The 13,812-nt window shown below is 41.4% G+C and overlaps 1 protein-coding gene across 1 annotated transcript in view; it reads left to right on the top strand.

Annotated features, from left to right (window-relative positions):
* Window positions 1–13,005, top strand: part of CTNND2 (catenin delta 2) — a 1,223,799-nt gene extending 1,210,794 nt beyond the window's left edge. The window contains 2 exon segments of the mRNA XM_030551717.1: window positions 6,546–6,619; window positions 12,542–13,005. Coding sequence (XP_030407577.1) covers window positions 6,546–6,619; window positions 12,542–12,802 — 335 coding nt within the window. The 3' untranslated portion in view covers window positions 12,803–13,005.
* The last annotated feature ends 807 nt before the right edge of the window (window positions 13,006–13,812 follow it).

The raw sequence follows: 13,812 nt of genomic DNA, 5'->3' as shown, positions 1-13,812 counted from the left end.
GCCTATAAATAACTAAATAAAGTGAATAATTCTACTAGTAGATGTTGACTGTTGATTGTAACAAATGTACAGATCACCTTTACAAAGTATTTGTCATTCGTGACAGAGAAACAAGAAGCAACAACAAACATGTAAAGGAAACCAGGCAAACTGGATAAAAATATTTCAATAAAAATAATATAAAATAAATTTTATGTTTTTGTTGTGAGATATTTTGTTGTACTGGGCTGTTTGCCTGGGTTTACATCCTGTAACAAGAGGTAAGGATTCCCTCACTGCCTGGAGCACACATGTTGCATATCCATCACTGAACTGTAGTCAGTACCTGGATGGGTTGTAAAGGAGCATGTGGGCTTTAGAGGAATATTTTGCCAAGTTGGAGTTGTGATGCATAGATTTCCTCTTATTCTGTGGCGCAATGAAAAATGCTCAGTGCAAGATATGTAGGCAATTCTCCCACTGACGTATGCAGCATGCATATCTACCAATATATCCATATGCCCAGGTTTTACAAAGCCATTCCCAGGTTACAGTCCCAGACAATGTCCTGTGAACTATTGGTTGCTGCCTGATAGGTTGTTTTTTTTAACAGTAATGTTGGCCTCCTGTCACTAAGGGAATATGTGGGGAAGTCTGTGAAGCCTGCAGAAAAGAGTGCAAAGCTATGAAATAAACAATTGAGTAAAAAGTGTTAAGATCCTTATTAATGAATTAAGCAGCTCTGAAATACCATTGATTTCCTGAGGCCAGGTAAGAGAAAAGCAGGAACAGTATGATCATTCTCCTTTGCTCTCTCTGCTTTTATAACACCTTGCTACATTTACAGGTCATCACACAACTAGCCTATTTTTGAGAACTGTAAAAATAATAAGAAACATACTTCGTGGCTTCTCCTGTTGAACTGACATTAAGCATCACCATCTGTGTCCTATATCAATCACTCCAGGCACAGAAGCATCTTCTGGATCAACATTTTCCAGGTTTACTTTAAAGAATGTCCATTTCCCTTCTATGTCAGTGTTCAGGCTTACTCATCTAATAGCCTGCACACACTCCAGGTGCCCTGAAAATGCATTCTGAACACAAACAAGGAGGGAGTGCATCTGAAATATCTTTCTCCAGCCATTGCCAAAGGAACTTTTATTGCCTGCTTTTCTTAAAGAAACCATCATACAAAGGGGTCATCCCATATGCCAGTGTCATGTCTTCCATCATACAGGAAGCTGGGAGTGATAAGAAAGCAGGAGACCCCCACACAGGCTGGTATTTGTATAACATACAAATGTTTAACTTTACTGCTTGGAACTATGTTTTAGAAGAGGAGCTCTGCTGGATATAACAAAAGACACAGACCATGCAGTGCAAGGGGCAGATGACTGGCTTTAACTAATTTATCCTTCCCTTTCTTGCTGACTATCAGACTATGCTTACGAGGGCATTGGGCTAGTGACTTCTTGTTTCAAAGTACTATAAATGTCTCCAGAGTCAGCAGTTTTTGGAACATGAAACTTGAATGTAAATCTTAAACCATGAATCAAGTAAGTGAGCTAAGATATATGAGAAGACTTAGGTCAGTGATATCTTTCTCACATAAATATCTAGCTATATCCTTTTCAAAGCTGGTCTTAAGGTTATCAATGTGTTCTTCACAGAAGGCTGCTGAGGAGAATTATTTTTCTGCCAACTTTCACCAATATAACTCTTGGCATCTTCTAAAATAATATGGGTAGTTTAGATTCATATAGCATCCTTCACACCAGGGGACCACAGAGTTCTTCACAAACTGTATTGGTCTATCATGGTGGCCCTTAAAAACTTCCCAGATTTACCTTATATAAATGGATATGGTAACATCGGCATCTGAAATAGTCACTTGTACTTACCTATTGTTACTACAGAAAATGTACAAACACTGAAATATTAATTCATCCATCACTGAAATGCAGCCACCTCTGGAGTATAATGTGGCGGCTCCAGTTCTCATATTCCCATTTGCTGCCTCACTCTCTCTGACCACCATACTTCTTTCTATCCTTCCATCCCTCCTCTTCCCCCATTTCTTAAAATCACTTCCTTCTTCATCCTCCCTCTCCCAACCCCTGACAATTTTACATGTCTTAACGTGTATACGATATCTCAGCAAGGGATGGGTGCAAACTGCAAAATGTGGATCGATTCATCCCTCTCTCTCCTATTCACTAGTCCTCATCCTCTGTAGTTTTTGACATCAATAGTCAACTGTTCATCCAGGCATAGTGAACTTCTTAATTGACTCAAGAGATTAAGCTCTCTCATCTTCTCCCCTAAACTATCCCAGTTTTCTGCTTTGGGAACTCTTGGCATTCCCAAACTCTTAGTGTGCCATTTTCCCTTTAATATGTTAAATAAAGGACTCTGTACCATTTATGTTTTGTTTATATTTTATAATGTGAATTTGTGATTTGCATAACAACATTGATACAATTCTGTCAGCGTGTATATTCTGTTCTTCTGCTATGTGTCCATGTGGTTTCCATTCACCTCATGCACATGATGTATGTTTGTTTCTGAACAGCAGTGTCCGTTGGGGCTGTGTATGCATTCTGTAGCTCCTCATGCGGCTATGTGAGGGCATTAAGACTATGACCCTCTGTTCCTTTTTACCATCCCGGCAGTAAGATGGAACCTGGCAAACTTTGACCAACTAGTTTAGCTTTGGCTAAATTTCTGCAAACTCTTCATAAAATCTTCATAACTCCTCTGATTCTGTGACAAACAACCACCATGAATGATACCAATCTATCTGGGCTGAGTATTTATATAAGACCCTGTGCACAGGTCCTCCAGACACTCTTCCTGTACAAGACTTTTCAATTTCGTGGTTTTGAAATCTGTGGGCTTCAAGCTGTGCCTGTCCTGTGATGGACAATTCCATTGATGTATGAACACAGGAGGTGCCTCCTCTATTTCGGAGTGCCCCACCTACCGAGTAAATGTTCAATGTTTCATGCTCCATAATAAATGTAAATTGTGAGACACACAGTTAAAGCGTCATCTCCTGGAGCAATCTGTGAAGGTCTCTTGAGATCCTGAGACAACAGGCATCTGGAGCTGGCTAATGGACAAGCCAGCTTCATTCAGCTCACCATCTAGCAGGCAAGTGACTCCAAAGACCAGAGCAGAGAAGATGGTGATGAGGAAAGACCTGGCATTTGCAAAGCACTGGAACCTCAGGCACCATTGCCAACATCTACCATTACCAAAGCTCAGCACAAAGAGAGGCTACTCTGATCTCAAAAGCAGAGACTACAGGTGGAGCTCAGTGTCCTCCCATAAAGACAGATCAAATAAAGCCTCAGGGATACAGCCACCAAGACCCACATGGCTTTGAGTTCTGATAATAAGGAGCAGCCTGTGTCACAGAGGAAGCCTTCTCTGGTGTCATATCCCTCAGGGTCGATGTCTACAAACAATGACAACACTCTGGGGACCATCATCAGTACTGAGACACCTATCTATACTGGTGCAAACCCTAGTATTAAAAGCATCTTATACTTCAGCATCATCCACACATGTCACTAGGAGATACATTCTCCGCACCTTCAAAAAGAGAACCTACTCCTCTGAGATCTGTTACTGAAAGACCTGTCTGCTCTCCCCCTCGGACTCAGCAGAAATAGCATTGTTCTAGTCAATACCAAATACCCTAAAGGCATGGCTCTGTGGCCCTGTTGAGCTTATTGAGAGTCCATTCTTGCAGGTCTTTAGAGCAAAAATACCACCAAAGGACCTGTCATCTTTGTCACCTGACAAGGTGGTCTCCTTGTCACCAGTACCAGCCTGGATGTCTTCAAGTCTAAGAGCTGCTTATGAGAATAGCTGAAACTCTGGAGCTAAAGACTTAGGTCACATCAGAGGAATTCCATAAGTTTGACATTCTCACAATTGCCAGTCCAGAACAGCGAACCGCAGCCACAGGGAGCTGCGGGCGGCTGTGCCTATGGACTATCAATGTTAACAAACTGTCTTGTGTGGCAGGTTGCCCACCACTTGGCTAGAGCCTGGTGGCAGACACCAGCCATTGTAACTACAACTGCAAAACAGGTAGAGAAAATGTACTAGGTCTCTCAAATATGGATTTGAGTACTTCCATGCCCACCACAACCCAGACTCCTTAGATGTTTGAGCAGTGCAGTAAAAGTCTAAATCAAAAAAGTGTACCTGTAGGAGGGTGGGGGAGTGGATCAGTGACCCAAAAAGGCTCAATGTGTCTGGGAGAAAAATCTTACTATTACAGCTCTTTACAACTCAGAGTGGCAAGTTGCCAGGCCTTACTAATCAACCTATTGGCCATATTCGACACAAGAGAGAAGAATCTAGGTTTCTTGGGTGTTTCCAGAGCCTTGCTCCATTACCTGGACAAGACTAAACCCTTTAGACCGTTTCTTCATCTCTTTGTGATTATACTCGGCTCATCAAAAGGCCAAACCTTCCCAGCAGAGAGACTTTTTAAGCGGATCACACCGTGTTGCTCTGCCTGCTATCAAGTAGCTGGTGAGCCTTTCCCTCTAAACGTCAGTGTACAATCCATGTACTCCACAAGCTACACCAGGGCACAAGCAGCATCTTCAGTCTGATTGAGGAATGTGACTGTACCTGAGACCTGCAGAGCAACCTACTGACCTTTGTCAAACATTGCACCCTTGACATGGCAGCCAGGTCCTATGCCAAGTTCAGGAAAGCAGTGCTTTACTCATTATTTGACTAATTGACTGGCCTTCCTCATTCACCTGTCCAGAGAGGATACTGCTTGCCAGTCACCAGATCCACACTGGCACATACTCAAAGAGAGAGAATGGTTATTTACCTTGCAGAAATTCTGGTTTTTTGAGATGTTATAGTCAGTGGATCCCTTGACCTGCCCTCCATCCCTGCTTTTCAGAGTCCTCAGCTAACCTGGGCTTTGAATTGCAAGGGAACTGACAGAGGGTCGCAGCCACTCCCACTCTGCCCTTGTATAGGAGCATAAGGTGACATAGGCACATGCTCCGCTATTCAGAAAAACTATAGTTTTGTGTGCATTAGGTACATATGTACCTACAGTAGGAACCACACTGATTACAACAAGGATAGTGTCCCTAGCCTCTGTTTGCCAGAAGCTGGGAATGGGCGATAGGGGATGGTTGATGATTACCTGTTCTATTCATTTCCCTGGCATTGGCTGCTATTGGAAGACAGGATACTGGTCCTAGATGGACCTTTGGTCTGACCCAGTATGGCCGTTCTTACGTTCTTGTAAGATGTACAACATCTTGAAACACCACAGTTACTGTAGGGTAAGTATCTGTTCTATATTCATGCTCCCTGTGAGTGATCTGCAGCCACTGCACAAGTCATTTACTTTGCATTCTTGCAAATATCCAAAATGCACAAGTTTTTTTCAAACCACATCTGCAATATATATCTCAGATAGGTTGTAAGGGAAAATGCAGGGGTAGAATCAGCCCCATTTGAGACACCCATGACTTGAAATGTTATTGGAAAAGAAGAAAAACTGAAATCCCTACTAAAAATGTGAGCATCTCTAAAGGACAGATGTGATATTTTTCTTGTCCCTAGAATTACTGCTTCATCTCAGCACTTTCAGGCTCATAACTCAATTCACTTAATGAGCTTAACTGTGGAACATCTTGGGGGAGAGCGATATTAGTTCACAGGCTGAGGCCTGATCATCCAGATCGCTTCATTTTTACCAGATGTCAGCCTTTTGGTAGTTCATTTTTGGAGCTAATTTAAATCTCTTTCCCCCCAAGTGGTTGGTTTCACCTTGTAAGAAAAGAAGCATTGCAGCGCAGCTAATTCATGCATTTGACCATCATCATCCTAAGTGTCTGATCCAAGGAACAAAAGTGCCAGGTTTTTTAGTCCCAGTATTTATAGTTGCATGTGTTAAATGTATAAATGATATACTGTAACACAATGTACTTAGCCTGAGATTTATGGTTTATCGTTGTTTGCATACCAAATTTCCTATTGGCTTATGTGTGAAATCCACGGATTCAGTGTAACTTCCACCTACTGACGTTAATAAGTGATATATATGTACACAGCAAAGTGAAGAATGAGACTATTTGAAGGTAAGGAAAGTCTGGCATTTACATGATAATTTGCAAGTGAAAGCAAAAGTGAACTCACATAACAGCCACAATTCATAAAGCTTAGGTACATGCTGGTGCTTTCAAAGATGCAATTCAGTTGCCTTCTTTGTTGCTTTTAATCAGCACAGTTAATCTACTAACCCGCAAAGAGAAGGAAATAATCCCAAATTAAGAATCTCACACTCTTAATTAAAAAAGAAAAAGCTATCATTCTCTCAATATACCCAAAAATTCCAATTCTTAATTATTATATATTTATATTCATTCCAGAATGAATGTTTTTTACTTGGGACAAATCTTAACCAGTATTATGTTAATATATGTAGTGTAATAACAGCAAAAGCACTGCAAAAAATCCTGCAGAGAGACATGTCTGGTAATACTTTTCTCCTTTACTTTTGTCTTTAGCTCAAAACGCTGGAATCTCAACTTTGTACAGGAATTCTTATGGTGCACCTGCTGAAGATATCAAACACAACCAGGTATGTGAGTACAGTAAAATATTAGTTTCTGTACAAAAAGTGCAAATGTATTCATTGTTTTGCCTGTTAGAACAATCAAAAATATTAAAATAATAGAGAAGTATGGACGGTGAGGGCTACATTCTGTGCTTTTGCAAGTGGTAGCAATTCCATTGACTTCAAAAGAGTTGTGCTCTTCTGTACCAGCAGAGAATTTGGACACAAGTTTCCAAAATGTGTAACAATTTATCATGGCATACAGTACATAGATGGCACTACATGTATGTGGCATAGACTACAAAAGCACAGGACTCTGCCTAAGTAATTCCACTAGCTCATCCAGTAGTAGTAACCTCATGGTTTTTTGATGCTTTATGTTCCATGAATTTGGTGGTGTGCATCCAGTTCCAAGTGGTCAGGTATCTGCACCACAAAAAACAGTACTGTCATTGACACTACAGTAACTTCTCACTTAAAATCATCCCAGTTAATGTTGTTTCGTTGTTACGGCACTGATCAATTAGAGAAAATGCTCGTTTAAAGTTGTGCAATGCTCCCTTATAACGTTGTTTGGCAGCCACCTGCTTTGTCCACTGCATGCAGGAAGAGCAGCCCGGAACCAGGGTGGGCCAGCAGCCCCCCTATCAGCTCCCCTAAGTTCCCTGTGTGGCAGCCGCCCAACACGCTATCAGTTGCTGGGCAGTTTATGTGTCCCTCCTCACACTGCCATGTGCTGCTCCTGCCCTCTCCCTTGGAGCTGCTCCCAGGAGCCTCCTGCTTGCTGTGCAGGGGATGGGGGGGAAGAGGGGTGCTGATGTCAGGGTGTCCCCCTACCCCTGCTCCTGCCCCCTGCTCCTGTACCCAATCTCTACAGAACAGGGGCGGGGGGATACGACAGGGCTCAGAGAGCTTGCTGGCAGCAGCTGCTTTCTCAACTTGCTGATCTACTTAAAAAGGCAATGTACTTAGAGTGGGCTCAGCATACTTAAAGGGGCAATGCGCCTCTCTCTCTCTCTCTCACACACCCACACACCCACACCCACACACACACACACACACACGGTATGTGTCTCTGTATGTCTCTCTCTGACACACACACAAGGTATGTGTGTGTGTGAGAGAGAGAGAGTGTCTGTTTCTCACACACACACAAACACACACACACACAGTGTGTATCTCTGTCTCACACACACATGCACCTCCCAGCACTTTGGAGAGTGGAGAGAGTGATGCACTCCAGTGGGATAGCGGGGGTTCATGATCACTCTCAGTTTCAGGGAATCTTTGCAGCCACTGCCATGTGTCTGTTGTATTTCCTCCCTCCATTTGTGCAGCCCTGTAGTGTGTGAGGCTACATTAACAACAATGTATTAACCCTTGAGGGCTCAGCCAAAAGCTGGATCATCATTTAGCAACAAGGCATTCTCTGGGAAATACCCCACCCTCTGACTCCACCACCTCAACCAAGCCTCACAATCATCATTGCTGTGTACAGTATTAAATTGTTTGTTTAAAACTATATATTTGTTCATTTATATTTCCCTGGAACCTAACCCCCCCCCCATTTATATTAATTCTTATGGGGAAATTGGATTCGCTTAACATAGTTTCACTTAAAGTAGCATTTTTCAGGAACATAACTACAATGTTAAGCAAGGAGTTACTGTATTTGGCTCTCCTTGTTTAAAAGTTTCAGCAGAGATGCCAAGTACTGAATGGGCCTAGAGATTGATCAACCTTTCATCCTTAGTGTGAGCTGTTTGTGCTATACCTGTGTTAATAGAGGCCATTAGCTTCCATATTTGTCAGTCAGACACTTTTCGCAAACATCAATTCCCACAGTAGGTTTTTTAAAGAGGGAATTTGTGCATGTGTGTGTACATTCCACCCAGTAGGCAATAGTACACATACACAAGCACAGACCCACACCCTAAATAGAAATCTTTTTAGAATAGTCTGTCCATTAAAACCACAGTATGCATTTAACAGCTCATGAAAAAGTAGAGTAGTCTGTGTATTTAAGTGGTACCATAATTGGCAAGTTAATACTCCTTATTAGAATGTGGATGTATATGGAGTTGGGGTGGAATACAAAAGAGCATTTCCTGAGCCCCCACCTCTAGAGTGCTTTCAGATTATTGTGGAATTGTTTGTTTGTTAATTGTATGATGGACAATGCTATGTTGCACTTAAATAGCACCTTTCGTTCACAGATCTCAAAGTGCTCAAGCACTAATTAATTTTTGCAACATCCCCATGAAGTATGTAAGTGTTATATCCATTTTTCAGAATGGGAAATGAGACAGCAACTTTGAGGCAAAAAATGAACTTGGTGCAGACTTGTCGGGTACATAAATCCATATTTAGTAGAAGTGGTCTTTTCTGCAGAAAATTTTAGCTGGGAACCAAACATTGTAAATCAGAAAAGCCCCCACAATTCCTAATGGGAATTGTAGTTTGAAAACCAAAAGCTTTTCGGTTTCCAGGTGTTTGGTATCCTGATGAAAAGTGTAAATGTAAATTTTCTGTGGAAAGCAGCACTTTCTGCAGAAAAAATTGTTTAATTCAAACCAAATTTTCTGTCAAAACATGATTTTGATGAACATATTTTGACCAGCCCTAATATTTAGACGTCTAAACAGGCCTACTATCAGCGGTGCAGAGAACACACAACTCATGGAAATTGCAGAAAAAATAGGACATTTTTATTTATGTGCCTAACTTTAGGTAGCTAAGGCTGTTGGGGTTTTCTTTTGTTTTTTGTTTTTGTTTTTTCATATTTATAATTTTGTTTACATTTTTCCAAACACAACAAATATACCAAAATACCAGATTCATCACAATACACAAAGGAAGTAAAGAGAGTTAGGTGAAAGGGCTGGGAGGGGAAGTGACATGTGTCTCTTCAGGGTCTACATTAATCACAGACATCTAAAAAATGTCAGCCCAAATCGCTCTATATTTTTGGGGCGTTCCCCTTCTGCAGAATGCCAGTCATTTGTTAGCTGTGTGATCAGCCATATCAGTGAGCCAGGCATCAATGTTTGGTGGGAATCAACTTCTCCGTGTTTGCAGGATTAATTTTTTAGCACCCAAAGCTGCACATTGGAACCACGCTGCCTTGTTACCAGGTAATCTCCAGGCATCAGGAATATATCCAAGAACAAAACATAAGAGGGAGGGCTCCAATTAAGCATCTACTATCAGATTGGTCCTTTGACTCACGTCAAATTAGAAATTCTTGATTCAGGGGATTCCCAAAATATGTGAGCTAATGCAGCACCCAGGGAGTTTCATTTCCAACAGCAGTCAGCATTTATGATGCTTATTACAATTAGCCTATGTGAGGCCAGTGTCTTTTGGTGACTAAGCTGTAGTCCCAGGTCTGTAGTTGCTTTTTTAGCATTAGATACAATTGTATTCCATTGGGTTGGAATAGCTGAGTATCCAAATCTGAAACAGTGTGTCCAAGATACTAACAACCCCCTGGAATCTAGGCATACTGAAACCACGGCTGCTGTAATAATACTGAGCCCAATCCTGTGAGGTGCCAAACACCTTTTGTGATTTGCTGAGCATCCTCTTCTCACATTAACTTCAGTGGTAGCTGATGGGTGACACTGACACTCTGTGCAATGGTCCCAATGCAGCTGTACTTCTTCCCCTGCTTTGAAAGACATCCAGGAACATGATGAGACATCCAGGAACATGATGTTGGCCATGATGCTTATACAAAAGCAGCGGGAAAAAAAAAGCCGCAATCGCGATCGGCAGCAGCTCCACCGCGCCGCTTTCTTCTTTGGCAGCAATTCGGCGGCAGGTCCTTCCCTCCGAGAAGGACCAAGGGACCCGCCACCGAATTGCTGCCGAAGAGCCCGACATGCCGCCCCTGCCCCTTAGCCGCCCCAAGCACCTACTTGTTGAGCTGGTGCCTGGAGCCGGCCCTGCTTATACAATAGCCTTGCAGATCTCTCCATGTGGTAGCATGTGATGTTATGGCATACTAGGTGGTGCCTAGTGGGCTCAGCTAGAGTGAAGGGAGAAAGCAGGATTTATATGTGGAGTTCTGTGGTGGCTCTGTGAGCTAGAGCCGCGCTGGGAGGCGCTACGCGAGGAAAAGGCATTATGCCTGTGCAGTGGAAGAGCAAGTGAGGGAGCATGGTTGGGGGAGGCAGTTACTACACTTCTTCTGCAGATCTAACCTGTATGTCTGTCGGGACTGCGGTGCAGCCATGGGCTGGTGAGGCCATGGCCATATGGCCACACCAATGCTGGGGCTGAAAGCAGTGCAGGCAGCACTGGCCAGTTATCCTGCCAGCTGTCCCAGAGCACTAGTCACCAAATGTCCAGCTGCATCAAGGAAAGCATGACTGTGTCTTTTCCCTCCTCCCTGGTGCAGCCACACATCATAAATTAGCCTTTGCTATACACACAGCATGTTGAAAACGTACCAGAATGTCGCCTGTGGGATGAGTACATTCAGTAAGATTTAAAGATTCTTGGTTTTTTAAATGCTGTTTAAAATTTCCAAAAATATTCACAACCTAGGATGAGGTGCAGCACTATGGGGGATCTAGATTAATACAGGATTTTTTGCTTCTCTGTCATGCGCTCTCTCTCTCATCTGTTTACTGGAGCCAATCAAGGGATTCCTTAGAGGAAAGAAAGGTGCTGGCAGGTCTGGGACCAGCACTAGCACAAGTTTAAGCTACACATGCTCTCATAAAAAAGTGAGCTGTGATCTCTAGCGTTTAGAAAAGGACAGATGTTTAAAGGGATGCAGTGGAAAGCTGGCTGTAGTTACATAGAGGCTGCAAAGCAGAAAGAACGGAGTTCAGATTCATAGACTATAAGACCAGAAGGGACTATTGTGATCATCTGGTCTGAGCTAACTAACGCAGGCAATATAACTTCCCTGAATTAATTCCAGCTTCGAGTCCAGTGGCTGTGCTTGAACTAGAGCATATTTTATTAGAAAAACATCCAGTCATGAAGATACTTAGCACCGGTTTATAAAATTAATCTTGTAGTTTAAATGTTCCCTATCAAAACTTTCAGGCTCAGCTGTGCAAAAACAAATCATTGAAATAGTTTGAATTAGCTTCTATGATTGATTAGGAAGAGTGTTCTGTCCCATCATAGATACACAAGATCCAAGGCTATCAAAGAACTATAACAGCAATTTAAATGTTAGATAATAAAAAGATTAGGGAATAGCTCAATTTAAAGGTAGGAATGGGATATATTTCAAGGCACTAAGTCCAAGACTTTCACATATGGGTTCCTCAAGTTAGAGTCCTTATCCATATTGAGGAGTTTAAGTAAAGTAATTTGTAAGAATACAGAGCACCCACAAATCCCACTAAACTCAGTGGGAACTGCTGCATGTCAGCATCGGTGAAAAATCCAGCCACTTTTATTTAGGTGCCTTGATACTAAGCTTTAGTCACTCAGGTTTAGAAATTTTCATCTGAGTCATCTTATTTCTATCTTAAAAAAATGCATGGGCCAAAGGTTTCCCCAAAGAAAACTTTGTTTAATTAGGTGTCTTTATTAGACATTTGAGTCCTATGATGAAGTCCAGTTATATGGAGACAGACTAAGAAGCTGAGTAAGATACGGGAAGGAACTGAATACGTCAGGGTTTATAGTAGAGGTGGCTGCAAGCTACATTGTTTCGCTCCAATCTTCCAGGATTATGGCTCAAACCCACCGCTAGTTCACACAGCCCAAGCTAAATCCTACAGCCTTTGCCATTTAACTACCTCTCTTTAAGCAAATCAGCATCTGTTAGCAGCAGTAATAAATGTGAGTATAAAGCACTGCCGGCATCATTCTTAGTCCAGCCTGATAAGTTGAAATGAGCTGGAACTATTGGCTGTGCTAGTTTGTTTTCCAGTGTTACTCACACCTAACAAGCTGTGGGTGTTATTATCTTTCTAGGTTTCAACACAGCCAGTTCCACAGGAGCCCAGTAGAAAAGATTATGAACCATACCAGCCGTTTCAGAATTCGACAAGAAACTATGATGAGTCCTTCTTTGAGGATCAAGTGCATCATCGCCCACCTGCAAGTGAATACAACATGCATCTGGGACTAAAATCAACTGGCAACTACGTCGACTTCTATTCAGCTGCTCGTCCCTATAGTGAACTTAACTATGAAACAAGCCACTATCCAGCTTCTCCAGATTCCTGGGTTTGAGGCTTGGGCAAGACACAAAAGCTCCAGGAACTGTGCATGTGCATGCATACCACAAGACATTTTTTTCCTGCAAATTTAGTTTGTTAAAGCCTGTTCCATAGGAAGGCTCTGATAATCAGTATGGAAAATTTAAGATATTTTAGAAGGCTAAAAGAAATGAAAGTTAAACATGGAAGTCATTAGAAAGATATATATATATATATATATATATATATATATATATATATATATATATATATATATATATATATATATATATATAGTACAGTGTGGGACAACTTGACTGTTGGCCTATAGAGTCTAAAATAATGGTGCTGTACACTGAATGTGGTCGAAGGAAGGAGGATGAATATGACAGTGGATGTTGGTCAAGAGTTAAGCACAAGACACTAAGCAGTTTACATACTTTATGGGGAACAGCTTCTCACACTTTGTTTAATATCCTTATTCATTGTGAATCTAGGCTTCAAGTTGCATTTGGGGTTTCCTCTGTACAGCAAGATGTTTCTTGCCTTTTGTTAATGCATTGTTGTAAAGTATTTGATGTACATTACAGATAAAAAAAACAAACCAAGTGCATTGTGTATATTACACCAATGCCACAGTGTTTCATCATCTATGGTTCTAAATATTGCTTCAATTTCAAAATTTTGAAAGATGTATGAATTTCCAGTTTTTTTTGTTTTCTTTTCCCCAGTGCGTTTTAACAACAACAAAAAGGAATATTTAGCAGTATTGTTCGTTCTGATATGTGAATTTGTTTGTGGCAACTAAAAAAAAAAGGCATTCAGCAGTTTCTGACAATTAACATTCATCATTCCACACTCCTTGTCAACAAAGTGCTTTTTCACTGCCTAAAATTTTAGATGTAGATATTTGAAATAGATTTTTCATTTATACTAGTTTTCTTTATGATGATACAGTGTTAAAAGAAAATAAATTACAATTGATCTGTCATCCATATTTGCTAAGAATGTCTATTTCCAAGCACCTATCATAAAAATACATAT

Source organism: Gopherus evgoodei, chromosome 2 (assembly GCF_007399415.2).
Source record: "Gopherus evgoodei ecotype Sinaloan lineage chromosome 2, rGopEvg1_v1.p, whole genome shotgun sequence".
NCBI lineage: Eukaryota > Metazoa > Chordata > Testudines > Testudinidae > Gopherus > Gopherus evgoodei.
The sequence above is the reverse complement of the archived record's forward strand: the minus strand, read 5'-3'. Positions and strand labels throughout refer to the sequence as shown.